Below are 14254 nucleotides of genomic sequence, written 5' to 3'. Positions count from 1 at the left end.
CACCGACGAAGGACTCTCCTAAGAAACTTGCTCCAGGCTAGATATCAAAAAGACTCGATCCTCGACAGTGAGTGTATCAAACCGATCGCCATAGCACATCAGGAACCTCACCATCCTTAATTTATCGCAATTTTCCATCCGCTTCGTTAAGCTCCTCCCTTCGACGGGCATTGAAATCACTCTCATTCATTCATCGCCCTATCTACGCACATCTCTCCCCTATCGATACAACCATCGCACTTCATTGGCCATCGGGTCGGTCGGTCGGTATCGGAGCGGGTCTTCAGGTCGGGTATTGTTCGGTTCGGGCTTGTAGAGATTATATCTGGTCGACATGGTGCTACGTCACCTCCATCCCTCCATCAGGTCACCACCCCACCTAGACACCTAGAGGGTTCTGGGTGCGTCCGCAAAACGAGGTCGAACAAGAAAAAGGCATCATCCTGCTGCGTTACACACACTTGCGTCACCTCACACGCATTTGACTTGCATTTGCAGCTTCACATGAACCGCTGCACCACGTACACACACATGAGGACATCCACCCCCCCGGTTTGGGCTTGTTAAGATTACAGCCCCGCGATGGCTGATGAGATGAAAGTGAAAACATGCAGGAAAAAACATTACCCCGAGCAGCAACCCAAAGAGAGAGAGAGAAAAGAGGGCGAGTGAAAGAAAAAACTAACCACCCAACGCAAATGTAGTGATAATATTTGAGCTTTTCACGCTTTTCCCTCATGCGTGTTCTTGTTTCGTATGGAGGTTGTTTTTTTTGTCATTAGGGTCAGTTGATTTTCTATTATTAAGCCAATGCATCAATTTTGGCGAAGCATCGCCGGCTCGAGGGCGATGACGGGACGGCGGTAGGCAGGCAACGCATGTGACGAAACAATTATGATCGCTATGAAAACGCACAAATGTGGTTTTGAGCTCGGCAAGGAAGATGAATCATGTCGGGGAGTCGGTGGGTTGTTTTTTTTTTTGTTCAACTTCATTGGTTCATATCTAATTTTGCTTTGACACGGCCGTGACGTGAGCCTGGGCAGCATAGATTGTTGGCACGGGATAAGGTGTGCGACTGCTGCAGGGAGCAGCGCGATTGTTCTGTGGCGATTACAAGCAGCGGGATGTTATGATCAAACGGTGATTGATCTTTTATCAAAAAATCTGCAAAATTGGTCTTTGAAAGCATCTGATGCAAATAAGCTGAAATGTTTTCTTTTGTCTCAATTTTTCTGCGCTTGAGGTTTGCCCAATGCAAATCGCCTGTTGAAACTATTAATTTGAATAAACGCATAAACTTTAAAAATATAAATAATGAATAATAAACTCTACTCTTCAACATGGAAAAAGCTCCCAAAAGCGAAACCTAAATAAAAGGTCAATGAAACCTATTCCCGACGTTGAACCTAGTTCTCTTGCAAGCAGTCTTTAATATGTACTATAAACAACATCAAATCAATAGTAAAATGACTCAAAAAATTCAAGCACCTTTAGCATTCTAGATATTGAATGATAACTTTAAAAAAATAATAAAAACAGATTTATAAAAACCTCATCAGCAAAGAAAGATACTAAATTCAAATATAAAAAATAATAAAAAGAAATAAAATAACAAAAAACAACCAAAGCTGGAAAAATAGTTGTGTGGAATACGAAGGAATAGTAAGGCAGATTAAAATTGGATAGAAACAACTCAGGACCGGGGTTCAAATCCCACCTGGACCACCACCCCGTACGTAGGGTTGACTACTTTACTCCGGGTAAAATTAAGTCACAACAAGCCAGAAATGGCAGGCCGAGATCTCTCGAGGTTGTAGTGTCACCAAGGAAGGAAGGAAGGAAGAAACAACTAATATTGATGAAAGGCAAACACACATTGAGAGTGATAGATGATAAATAACATTTAAAAAACATACTAAAAAACAAAAAAATAAAAGAAATTATAACTATTAGGAAGTCTACAACCAAAAACATTAAATTGCAATAAAAAAAGATTAGAACAACATCATCAATACACTGAACAAACACACTGTAATAAATGATCGTTCGCTCTTACTCGATCGGACTTTGCTCAAACCCTAATTGTTCTATTGTTGCATAATAATTTTTTATGTCTTTTTTCCCGACCTCCCTCCTCAAAAATCAACTGTTTAATCCCTGGAGCCCATCCTTCTCTAGCACTCGCGGCCAAACAAAACCAACCCAAAAACCCGCTCATAAAGCCGAACGGTACCGCGCATCCTAATTGAATCGTAATGCAATGTAAACAAAAGGGGAAACTGTAAACCCCTTTCCTTTTTTCGCCGGGATGATTGAACGTCCGACCGTCCGAGCACTTGCTCTCCCTCCAACCAACCCCTTTCTTTCAACCGGATCGTTTTAAAGCGCACCACCATCGGAGGTACCATACGAAAGAAAAACAATCCCGAGCAATCCCGACAGCCAGGGGGTGGCCAACTAAACTGACTGAATGGCTTTTTCTCCGTTCTGGCGTGGTGAAAAAAGGAGGGATGTCCACAGGTTGTGCCACAGGTTCTTGGGTAGTGGACGCCCGAAAAACATATGATTCTGACGTCCTGCCGTGTGCCGTGTGGCGAAGGGTCACGGGAGTCCGGATTGTAGCCATTTAGGGAGCATAAGTGTGCCCTGCCGGCGCATGCCGTCGATTAACCGCAGCAGGAAGCGAGTTCATTTCGGTGCAGGAAGGGTGAACTTATCCGCATCCGCTCCGCGCCCTGCTTCATCGGATCATTTACCGAGTGCCGAGGAGGGCTTTATTGCATCGTTCGTCAGGACGGGAGGGTTGCCGATTGCCCACGGAGCGCCCAGGCGCCCAGAAGAGCTGATCTTTATCAATTCATTTAAAAACTATTATGCGGTGTTGTAAGGGCGGGCCCGTGCCAGGACGTGACCCTTCGGAATGTCGTGAGATTTTTAGCACTTGTCGCGCTCGGCACCGTCCGCCCGTTGTTTGTGCCGGCACGACACGGATGCTGTTTTGCACCCTTCGCCAACTGCTCGCTGCTGGCTGGAGTGACTTCGTATTAGTTTCCCTCCCATCGTTTTTGGCAACCCCCACCCCACTGTGTTTGATCGGTTTGTTCCGGTTGCTTTCGGCGAGGATTCAGGACATCTCCCTGCTGGCGGCAGCGGGTGTACTTTCCACACTTGCTAATGCGTTTGGCAAAAAGCTATACCAGGCACGGTACCCGACACCCAAAGGGTCGCCGTGCGAGCGTACCACCTGATCCTGAAGTTGCGCTCCGGTAACCTGTCTCCCTGCCGTCGGAGTCCTTGTGGATTTGCGATTCTATATAAAACATAGCGTGCAGGAGGTGTTGAGCTGCAGACCGGGTCGGCACGTGTCCGTGAGAGGTTGTCCTGTAGAAGATTTAGAAAGGATTTGTTTAGTGTGTTGTGTTTTGGTAGACGAATTCCTCAGTGCAAGTGTAGCTACCCGTGGAAGGATGTCAGTGTACTGAGGACATCTCGTGTTGGACATTCAGTGTGCATTGGAGTTCGAGTTCCGTGTGAGTCAGCTGAGCGAGAATGTTTCCATCGACCACCTTTGTCCCAACTCCGGGCGTCGAAGGATCTCCACCGTTCGTGCGAAAGTTTCGGCCGGAAATTGATCTCCACCTGAACGTTAGTCCCGAACCGATGTCCGATGGGTACGAGGGTTATGCCGATCTATCCTCACAGTCGTCTACCTCCGGTACGATCCCGAGGCGTGCTGCCTCACCTTCTACTTCGGTTTGTGCACTCGGCTTTCTACCGATGGATTCCGTCTCGAAGGGTTACGTACCGGAGGAGGTGTGTCTGAAGGCAGCCCATTCTACGATAGGTGCATCGTCGGGTTCTCGCACGACTATGATACGGAAGTCATCCTCTACCGGACTACTGACGACGAACGAATCAGCGACGGCGATGAAAAGCTCCAACTGGATCCGCTCGATCCGGCTGGCTAGTGATGTGCGAAGCTTTAATGCACTGTTGGAGCTTACGACGACACAGCTGCTTCGTGTGAGGCTCACCGGTGATGTGAGCAACGGTGAGGAGCTGAAGCTATGGTTCTCGGAGGACGTGATAGCGCACATGCAGATACCTTTCCTCACGCCCATTAACATTCAACGTAAGTAAGCATTAACTGAAGGAAACAAAATCCGTCCTAACAATGGCTTTCTGGTTTGGTTTTTTTTCCCCACACCAGGACAAAACTGCTACGTTTGCCACCTGTGTCAGAAATCGTACGAATATCCCAATCCACTCAAAATCCATCTCGCGACCAACTGTAACCGTGAACCCATCTCGATCCTTTGGCACCGTTTACATCAAGCCCTCGCCACGCGTTACGGAGGTCCATTCAATCCGCTGTACGAATTCCAACCGTGGCGAAATTCCGCTTTCCGGCCCGTGCTTAATGCACACGTCGTGAAAATGGATCACATTTCACCTCCGACTTCAAATCGTCGCATCCATCATCCACCACCGGTAGAACCTGTGGCCGCTGATGAACCGACCGGAGCACATCTCGTCACCGCAGCCCATCTGGAAACGATCGTCAGCAATATGGGATCCTCGAAACAGGGCCATGTGTGCATTTACTGTGGGAAGTTGTATTCGCGCAAGTACGGACTAAAGATACACATCCGGACGCATACCGGCTTCAAGCCGCTCAAGTGCCAATACTGTCTGCGCCCCTTCGGTGATCCGAGCAACCTCAACAAGCACATCCGACTTCATCGCCAGCACGATGGTTCGCTGTACGAGTGTAATCTGTGCGGGAAGAAGCTGGCCCGCCGGCGGGATCTACAGCGACATCTACAGGCGAGGCACAATAGCACGCAGATAATCGATCAATCCACCACCTCGGAGGATGACGATGATGATGATGATGAGCATGCGGATACTACACAGCGGCGAAGTACGAGCAGTGGTGGACGTCGGCAGGTGGATAGTTGAGCCAGAGCCGGACGTACCCTTGTCATCCTGAACGGAAGTCTAGTCTAATCGTGACACTACACCCCCGACGTTCGTTGGGTTTTGTTAAGTTTATCAACCTTTCAACAACAGTGTTTTAAATTAAGTTAACTACATTATAACGAAGATGTGTCACGCACGAGCGTAAACGACAGTGGTAATGGTATCGCGCGCAAGCAAGGAGAAAGATGGAAACAGAAACATAACCATAACAAAACACAACCCCAACCCGACTTAGCGTTATTAAGGTCCGCTGGACCGAGTACGATTTGTCCTAACAGCTAAAAACAGTGAACCGCCATTTAACTAGTGTGCAACGTCATCCACTTATCTCACCCTAACCGTTTTCCCCTCTGAATTGTGTGTTCGCCAAAAGCCTTACGGTTGATTGTTTTACAATTTTTACAAATCTATACAAGGATTGTGCTGCTTTGTCTGCTAACAGATGCTTTCTTCAACATTGCTCTACCGACTTTTACTAAATTAAACGATACTAGCGCTCATGCAACAATGCCATTAAATCAGGAAACAAGGATTCGTTCTCTAGCTAACAAGGAGTGAGAGTGATGCATCTACTTTTCTTATCAAGTAGCTTTCAATTAACTAGCTTCCCTCACGCGGAAAGCGCATCTCTTCCACATTCTAACCACCTAAAAATTCACACTCTGGACGGAATGGTACGTTTTGCTGTAGTAGCACATTAGCTTTTCCTTTTCGCTAACAGTCATCTTCAGTCATCCGACTCCTACTATCCACCTCAGCGAAGCTCTTTTCCGCTAGCGCCAACGAAAAGAGCCCTTGAAAAGACGGGAGTCGTGATGCGTCGTTTAGCGCACGTTCGTACGATACCCGTGCGCTAGATGTCCTGCATGGCAAGGATAATGTTTTGCAGCGCGGTTCGTGCATCCGATGGGGGCAACTCGTTCAGTACGTCCATCGCCGCTAGGCTGTGCTTTTTCTGCAGCGCCCGTGTCCGCTCGAGGCCGGGTCCTTTGAGAACTTCCGCGTGTAGCTTGGCAAAGTCCACGTTATCGACCGAAACTAGTCCCTTTTCAATTTCACTGTACAGCGTAGGATCGTGATCGAGATGGAAGAGAACCGGTGCGGATACTAAGCTGAATTTTCCACCTGAAAGAAAGCGAGGGAAAATTAATAACTTCAGCCACTTTGATTGTCACCCTTTCAACTGATCTTACCGGATGGAAGTTGATCGCTGTTGAACGGTTCCAGATCGATACAGGCCTGCCACGCCAGGGAAAGATGCTTCCCAAACATGTAACCTCGTCGTTGCAGCGCTTCCGGCTGTCCCGCCAGCATCATCGCACCTTGACAGCTTTTCCCGAGCAAACTGCCCGCGCCGAGTATGTGCCGCAGGGCCCACTCCTTCTCCGGATTGCCCATCACACCCGCCAAACTAAGCGGTTGCGTATTATCGATCATATCTCCGAAGCTTAGGTCCACATTCGTTCCACTGCTACCGGCAGCTACCGGCGATTCTAGTGGACGCGATGGAAGTGGATTGTTTTGCTGGTCTCGTTCGCCGAAAAAGTTTGACTCAGCCAAATCACGCACGGCCGACGAGATGAGCTCGATCAGTGGTTGATTGCGAAGACCCGCCAGCTGTAGGCAAGCATTGCCGAGTAGATAGTCTCCGCTCAGCAGAGCAATCTTGTTGCCGAAGATCGTGTCGCTATCGTTGCCCAGCTCGTTGCCGGCACCGTCCAGCGGTTGCAGATTGACCAGCCCCTGGTGGACGAGATGCGCGGTACGAATCATTTCCGTAATTTCCGCCAGTCCGCGCTGCGATTGAAGCACGCCGGCACTTTTGTCCTGCTCCAGGTCCGGTACGGTTGGCGCATGTCCGACCGCTTTCGAGATGAGTAGAACGATCAGTCCCCACGCTTGCATGTTGTTTTTGCCATTGTAGATTAGGATTCTAAAATGAAGATGAAGAAGTTTCGATTAGCATTTTGTAAAGTATGCCCGTTGAGCAATATTTGAAGATAGCACTATGGAAGGCCTTCCAGACTCTCGGAGATGGAATAGTCTGGTGGCGCTTCTTAGAGCCAGAAAATAAGGAGCGAAAGGGATAGATTTTGTTCGGTTAAATTTCAAGTAAGAGTCTCGGAGACTCAGCCTGATTTTAAGGACATCCACATGGACCGAGTGATGTTGATGAGCCCACCAAAAAGCCAAGTACATTGGATTAGAAGACGATCGTTCAATAACTTTTGAGTGTATTTTTGCGGCACTTATTTTGTCAGTAGCTTAGATTACGCCCGAACAAACCTTGAATAGGTTCATGGTTGTAACTACTTCCTCTTTTAACTTTCTAAATCCCAAAGAATATAGTAGCTCATTTATTACCTCACGCTCATTACGAACTCCGTGAGAATATATTTGCGTCATTCCCGGCAAATGATCAGATCCGTTAGAAGACGATCTTTGATACGCATCAAACAAAATGCCTATGACGTCAAATCGCTGTTCCTCAATTGGGTTAGGGTTAGGGGATGCGTGTCCTCCGTATGCCAAATTTTTATCCACAAAAACCGGTTTACTAACGCTAGACTAACGCGCATCTCGCCACAGCACTACGGGAGGAAAAACCTGTCCCAAATATTGACGCCCCACCACATTCCATCGATCGGTGGTGGTCGATCTTTCGCAAAGTGTTACAGATGTTGAATGTTTAAGACAACATTTCATAATGCTCACACAGCCCACAGCTACTCGGACGCTACTTACTTGGCCGTTCGAAGCAGTGGATGATTGCTGCCGACCAGCTTCCTGAGGTGTAGCGCTACGTTTGCAATTTCATCGCTTAACAGCCACCGAAGGCTCAGGAACGATGTCGGATAGCCAACGATCTTTTCCGCCTCACTAACGGCCCGATTCCAGTCGTGCTTTGGGACAGCTTTCGGTGCTAGCTTGTCGTGCAGCACGAGCCCCGAGGCGATGTACCGCCGTGGAACACTTTCTAGCTGCTGAGCTGGAGGAACTCTTGTGGACAGTTTCACGACACCGCTTTGCAAATGTGTCCGCAGCCGGGCCTGCATTCCGTAGATTCTGGCGAGCGACATCTCGACAACCGTTTGATCAGGAATACACTTAAACTGGAGATTATCTCTTGTGGACCAACTTCCGTAAACCACCAACAGACACCGTGGAGTGAGCTCGGATGTGACACACGCGTGAAAGTGGCACAGGCTTTTCTTCTGCGAATGTGCGATACACTCAACTGCGAACTAACCCGACTGCTCTCCGATGCTCATCTTGGCCAGGAGCGATATCGTCACGGCACAGACACACTCACACACACAAGCACACGTTTTCCGCTCACGGAGGGTTGGGCCTATGTTGCGCGTACAGCAATGCTTTCGGCGGCTTTCACTAACTCTCTGCTCATCCAGGTGCGGACAATTGGTCGCATCTCTCACCCGGTCACCACCAACCACCACTTGTTGCACCCAGTCGTTGCAAAAGTGAAACTCAAATCGATTCAACTTCACTTCACTCCAGCTGATCGTTCCACTCGGATGGACACAATTTGCTTAGGCAGAGTGCACACTTGCTGGTTTATAGTAAATCCTTCCCTGCGGTGCTGGATGATGATCCACAAGAAGGGATACCTTTTTTTATGCAATATCCCAACCGAGTTGATGCGACTCGAAGACGACACTTTGCATAAAAGCGGAACGAACGCGACTGACGCAACCGACTGCTCGGGCACGGACTTTTATCTTCTGGTTCCCTCGAGGCTTGCCGGGCTGGGTTCCACCGTGCAAGAAACAGGTTTTTTTCGGCAGTTTTCTTTTAAAACCGACGACGATCCGATGGGGTTTAGGTGCCTAGCCGCCGACGGACGACACACAGGGGGAACGATGCAAAACAAAACGTTTGATGATGTAACCTCTTTTCTCTTTGCACCTTCGCAAGTGGAGAAAGATTTTCCCCGGGGAATGAAAATGCTTTTCCTGATCACGATTTTTTCACGTAGTACTTTTCGATCGACTTCTGTTGTGTGAAAACATTTAAAGAGCAACTATTTTCACATTTTCTCCGTTCTGCAACAGGTTCAGTTACCGGAACGCTTTAAGAGCGCAACCATTCGTTCGGCGAATGATTTGTTTTGAAATTATTGAATTGCACTGATATTCACTTCACCAAGCCGTTGTTGAGACACTCTTGCACAACATGATGAACGTTCGCATTTTGCAAGGATAATCCACTCGGGTTTAATTAATTAATTGGTAGTAATAATTCCTTGCTTTCAAAAGTTGAACCGTATGCCGTACAGCGTGTGATGATTATTTACGCACTGTTATTATTGTTTTCATCCGCCACATGACAGCTGTCAGTGCAAGCGTTAAGCGTTTTCGTTGCTCGGTGAAAATGAAGCGATGAAGCGGGAGCGCCATCTAGTGTGCTGTGAAGGAAACAATTTCAAATTTGGTTTCAGTCCATGATGGCATTTGAATCACGCGCGAAAACGTGACTTTTAAACGATTAACGTACTTACCGGTTCTAGTTAATTCATGAGGTGAAGCAGAGTGTGATGAAGTTCTGTTCAATTACACCCACTTTGGACTTAATCTTCTTACGTGGTATGCTTACGCTGTACTGTACATTTTCTTCGCTACTCTCAACTCTCATCTCCCTTACAACTCTTGCATTGCTAGAATAATATTCTGCAATGCTCTCCGGGCGTCTGTGGCCGGCAATTCGTTCAGCACCTTCATGGCTGCTAGGCTGTGCTTGCGCTGAAGAATTTTTGTCTTCTCTAGCCCGGGCCCATCGAGCACTGCCTGGTGGACTTTGGTGTAGTCGATGTTGTCGACCGATCGGCGACCCTTCTCGATCTCTTCGTACAGATCAGTATCGTGCTCGAGGTGGAACAGTACCGGGGCGGACACCAAGCTGAACTGAGCACCTGTTTCAAAATAGAGAAGAGCCAATTCATAATCGAATGCTTCATAGAAATATTCTATCCCCAACTTACCCATCGGAAGCTTCGGCAACAGGAACGGTTGCATGTCGATGCATGCCTGCCAGGCCAGCGACAGATGCTTGCCGAACTGATAGCCCTGCTTCTGCAGCGATTCCGGATGACCGCCGAGCATTAGCGCTCCCTGACAGCTCTTCCCCAGCAGACTACCACCGCCGAGCACGTGTCGCAGTGACCATTCCTTTTCGGGATTGCCAACCACACCGTCAATCTTCATCGGTTCGGTATTATCCTCCAGATCGCCGAAACCCAAATCGTCCAAACTGTTCACATCGGTTGCCAGTTCCTTCGCGAGGGCACTCGGTTTGGTTGGCAGCGGGTTGTTCTGTTCATCCCGTTCACCGATAAAGTTCGATTCGGCAAGATCTCGGAACGCGGACGAAATGAGCATGTTCAAGTCTTGATTCCTGTAGAAGACATGTTGAGTTGAGATTATTTCCTGGTAGCCATCGGGTGAGACCATTTCGCTTACCTTAGCGTCGCCACCTGCTGACAAGCATTCGCAAGCAGATAATCACCACCGAGCAGCGCGATCTTGTTGCCGAAGATCATATCGCTGTCACCGCTCAGATCATTACCGGCGTTATCGAACGACTGCAGATTAAGCATGCCCTGATGCACGAGATGCGAGGTACGGATCATCTCCGTGACTTCGGCCAGCGCACGCTGCGAATGTAGCACACCGGCACTCTTGTCCTGCTCCATGTCGGGTATGTTGGCCACATGTCCGGCCGCTTTCGACACGAGCAGCACGATCAGTCCCCATGCCTGTTGATTTTTGTCGTTATAAATCAAAGTTCTACAAAGAGAGAAACGAAAATTAGTTAAACTAAACAGACAACATCCGCCTTGTTAAACTATCCGAGAAAAGCGACAAAGCTGTTATTTGTTTTTCGTTGTCTTATTATCCCCCTCTCCCTCGCTCTTTATTCAGCAGATCGGGAAGTGATTTGAGGGCTATCACGCGCCTGCATACCAATCGCAGCTTGGATTGGATGACCATGTAAGATTGCAACGCCCCGCTGATGATGATGATGGTTACATGTTTCGACGCTTTCTACTGTGCTGCGCCACAACAACACCGATCGACAGTCAGCAAGTGGTCGTCCTTGTGAGGCTTAACGAAGAAATTTATATTCTCCGCGGCCTGTCTTGTAGCCTCAAGACGTCCGATGTCGCTTCTTGTTGGTGTTGGTCTTCTTCGGTCTGACCACACCTGCGCGGTGAAACTTTGAATAATGCTACGAAAGCGGAGCTTTAAACACATCAGAAGACATCGTCGATCGAGGTTGATTGATTGTGCTGGCAAAAAGGGGCTAGATGGATGGATGGGTTACAATCGCGAGCAAAAACCAAAAACGATTGTTTGTCGATGGAAAAAATGAGAAGCAAAAGAAGTGATTTTGGGAAGAAAAAAGGAGGTAATTAAAGTATTCTCTCGTTGAAGTTACTTTGATGGCGGGAAAAAAACTTCCACTAATTCTGAGACGTTTTTTTTATAACCTGCTTGTCATTAGCACTTCATTAGCTGTAGAAGCTCTTCATGGGAGAGCATTAATTTAATTCTCATTATCAAAGCCCAAACACCTTCTGGTCAGTTTTATCGTTAGGAAGTTGCCTTTCATATTCCAAACAATAGCATTACTTTACATAAGAAACATTCAAAAACGTGTTCCACAAAGCTGAATTTTAAAACTGAAGCAAACAAGCTTTGGTTGGAAATATCGACCACACTCCAAAATCCGGAGACCCAAAAACAAGCGCCGTCCCACCGTAATCCAAACGCATTATTTTCACCGAAATGTTGGTGAAGGTCTCCCACCCCACCCCAAATTCCGGTCAATGAAAATGACAGCAGCAGGCACAGACACAGATTATTCGGGTGGGAATTTGGGACCCTTTTACTACGGGACCGGTTTTTGCGCTTGGAGTAAAAGCGCTCTCGAGACGACCATCCGATGTAACTCGAGCTGTCCCTTCTCCGTAGGTTGGGAACACGTTTCGGTCGTGCTCAGTGTCGTAACTGGGGTGGCCCTTGGCGTCCAATTGTTTCACCAAAAACTACGGACGCCATCTTTGCCGTAAGAAGATGTAATATCGTTTCCAGTTTCCAAAGCGTTCCAAACACGATCACGATCGTTTATGGTAGAGAGATTTTTAGCAGCATCCATCACATCTTTACCACCACCATCATCATCATCATCATCATCAGCGTCAAAATATCGAAATGAAATCCACCAGAAGGCCACTTGGAACAGAAAGTGTGCTTACTTGGCAGTTTTCAGCAGTGGATGATTGCTCCCGACCAGCTTCCGCAGATGCAGAGCCACGTTCGCGATCTCGTCGCTCAGTAACCACCGCAGGCTCAGGAACGACGTCGGATAGCCGACAATCTTTTCCGCCTCACTAACGGCCCGGTTCCAGTCATGCTTCTGGACGCTCTTGGTGGCCAACTTTTCCTGCCGACCGCTGCTGGTGGCAAACTGCCGTACGTCCGGGGACACTGCTGTGGCACTGTACAGTAGAGTAGCGGAGGGGTGTAGCTGCACTTTCCGCGACGGTACAACACTGCCGGACCACTGCCTAAGATGGCCACAGACCCGTATCGCTTTGCTCATAGCCATGGTACTCGTCGTTTCACTTCCTTTTCGCGCAAAACGCAAACACTTCCAGGTTTAGGAATGAATTGATTCGTGCTACTTGTACACTACTCCGCTCCTTAATTTCTCTCAACACTCGCGTACGCACTGGACACATACATACACACGCACACCACTACACTAAACTCGTGGAACTCACACGCGATCGACCGCTCGGTACGAACACCTGCACTGTACTGGGGTGGCCGCGGCGTATAACTGGGCTTTCGGCTCCACCAGAGGTCGATGCGCGTGGAACTGGTTGGGTAGCTTTACATCGCTTCCCCCCCACCACCACCGAGCCACCCCTCCGCCCCCCGCTCCCTTCCACGTGGAACGTGCGTACGTGTACCGAATTCTTCGGGCGGAAGGGAAATTTCGGACAACACTTCACACTCCAATCGTTCCCGGGCGATCGTACCCCGTTGTGGGAGTTGGAAGTTGAAGTGAAAAGGCCGAACCGAGGATTGAATCGTTTTGGTGGAGGTGCACCTTCTCGATGTGCATTTCATATATACCAAGTGTAAGCAATCCTACCTAGTTTACACTTTGAAGCGAAAGAGGGACCCCGAGTGGTGGATCGAATACAATGGGCCAGCAATATGTTTACACAGAACCCGAAAGACCTTGCCGATTTGCTACCTAACGGAGAAGGAAGCTATAAAAAAGCGGAAAAAAGGTAGCAAAACTAACCTGTATCAACAATCCGGGCCACCACACTTCAATGTCGGCCACCACCGGTTGCACTCCCAACGGGATGGTACGATCTTCATCAATGGGGTCCTCGATCCCAGCCACGATCGAATCACACACACACACATACTGCTTTTGATGGTGTTTCTTGCTCTCTTGCAGCACGTTCGCGCCATTCGGTCAGTCTTCGGCGAAAGTTCAGTGTAGTGCGCGGGCATATGCACGAAAGCATGAAGCGCGTGTTCCATTTTTTTTTGGGAAATTAATTTCCCACCTCGATCCGTCCGCTGTTCTGGTTAAACTCCGGGTGGGGTTGGAGGAATTAATGTGTGCGGATTAGTGGTCCATGCAGCAAGGTCCAAGCCTCCAGAATGAACTGGCGAAAATTGGGTCCTAGCGGGGCACTTAGAGAGAGAGAGAGAGAGAGAGAGAGAGAGAGATTAAGTTCCCTATCAGAGCTGATAGCATTATCAAGCTTCCCTTCTAGTTATCTATCTACATTGTTGGTTTCTAAAACTAAGCCTTCAATCCCCGTTGAGATATCCGCAAGGGAGTGGTCATGTTGAGATGCGTGAAGTTAACTTCAAACACCCATTGGAGGGCCTTGTGGTGAACGATGCCTACAGCCCGAGCATGTAAAACAAGCACTTCGGTATGATCTCACCATCAGTAACCGTCGTCAACCTTCTCTGTTTGTCCCTACCATAATGAAACTTTGTACCACCGCCAGCCACATCCGCCCATCCATCGTTTCGCCCTCGTACACTCTGCAAAAGATGACAGAAATTTTAAATATTTCCCACCGTGATCGCCGTCGTCACTTCATACTCATCTGCGTGTGTTTGGTTCCTTCCTTCCTTCTCACCTGACCGCGTTTCCTAGTTCCGGGTTGCGGGACCAGTGATACCGACACGCAACTCTTCTTCAGTCT

The 14254-nt window shown here is 48.3% G+C and overlaps 3 protein-coding genes across 3 annotated transcripts; 1 reads left to right on the top strand and 2 right to left on the bottom strand.

Annotated features, from left to right (window-relative positions):
• The first annotated feature begins 3552 nt into the window (after window positions 1–3552).
• LOC118514460 (sal-like protein 1) lies at window positions 3553–4968 on the top strand. The gene is made up of 2 exons (XM_036061377.1): window positions 3553–4135; window positions 4214–4968. The coding sequence occupies exons 1-2, from the start codon at window positions 3553–3555 to the stop codon at window positions 4963–4965; spliced, it is 1335 nt and encodes a 444-aa protein (XP_035917270.1). The 3' UTR covers window positions 4966–4968.
• Window positions 4969–5039: 71 nt separating this feature from the next.
• Window positions 5040–8102, bottom strand: LOC118513011 (decaprenyl-diphosphate synthase subunit 2-like). The gene is made up of 3 exons (XM_036058285.1): window positions 7732–8102; window positions 6180–6919; window positions 5040–6111 (listed from the first exon to the last, which is right to left on the bottom strand). The coding sequence occupies exons 1-3, from the start codon at window positions 8064–8066 to the stop codon at window positions 5840–5842; spliced, it is 1347 nt and encodes a 448-aa protein (XP_035914178.1). The 5' UTR covers window positions 8067–8102; the 3' UTR covers window positions 5040–5839.
• Window positions 8103–9612: 1510 nt separating this feature from the next.
• LOC118513010 (decaprenyl-diphosphate synthase subunit 2-like) lies at window positions 9613–12850 on the bottom strand. The gene is made up of 4 exons (XM_036058284.1): window positions 12263–12850; window positions 10464–10790; window positions 9986–10398; window positions 9613–9916 (listed from the first exon to the last, which is right to left on the bottom strand). Exons 1-4 carry the CDS (start codon window positions 12613–12615, stop codon window positions 9645–9647), a joined length of 1365 nt encoding a protein of 454 aa, XP_035914177.1. The 5' UTR covers window positions 12616–12850; the 3' UTR covers window positions 9613–9644.
• Between the last annotated feature and the right edge of the window lie 1404 nt (window positions 12851–14254).

Source organism: Anopheles stephensi, chromosome 3 (assembly GCF_013141755.1).
Source record: "Anopheles stephensi strain Indian chromosome 3, UCI_ANSTEP_V1.0, whole genome shotgun sequence".
NCBI lineage: Eukaryota > Metazoa > Arthropoda > Insecta > Diptera > Culicidae > Anopheles > Anopheles stephensi.
Note: the sequence above shows the minus strand (reverse complement) of the source record. Positions and strands in the feature narration are given on the sequence as shown.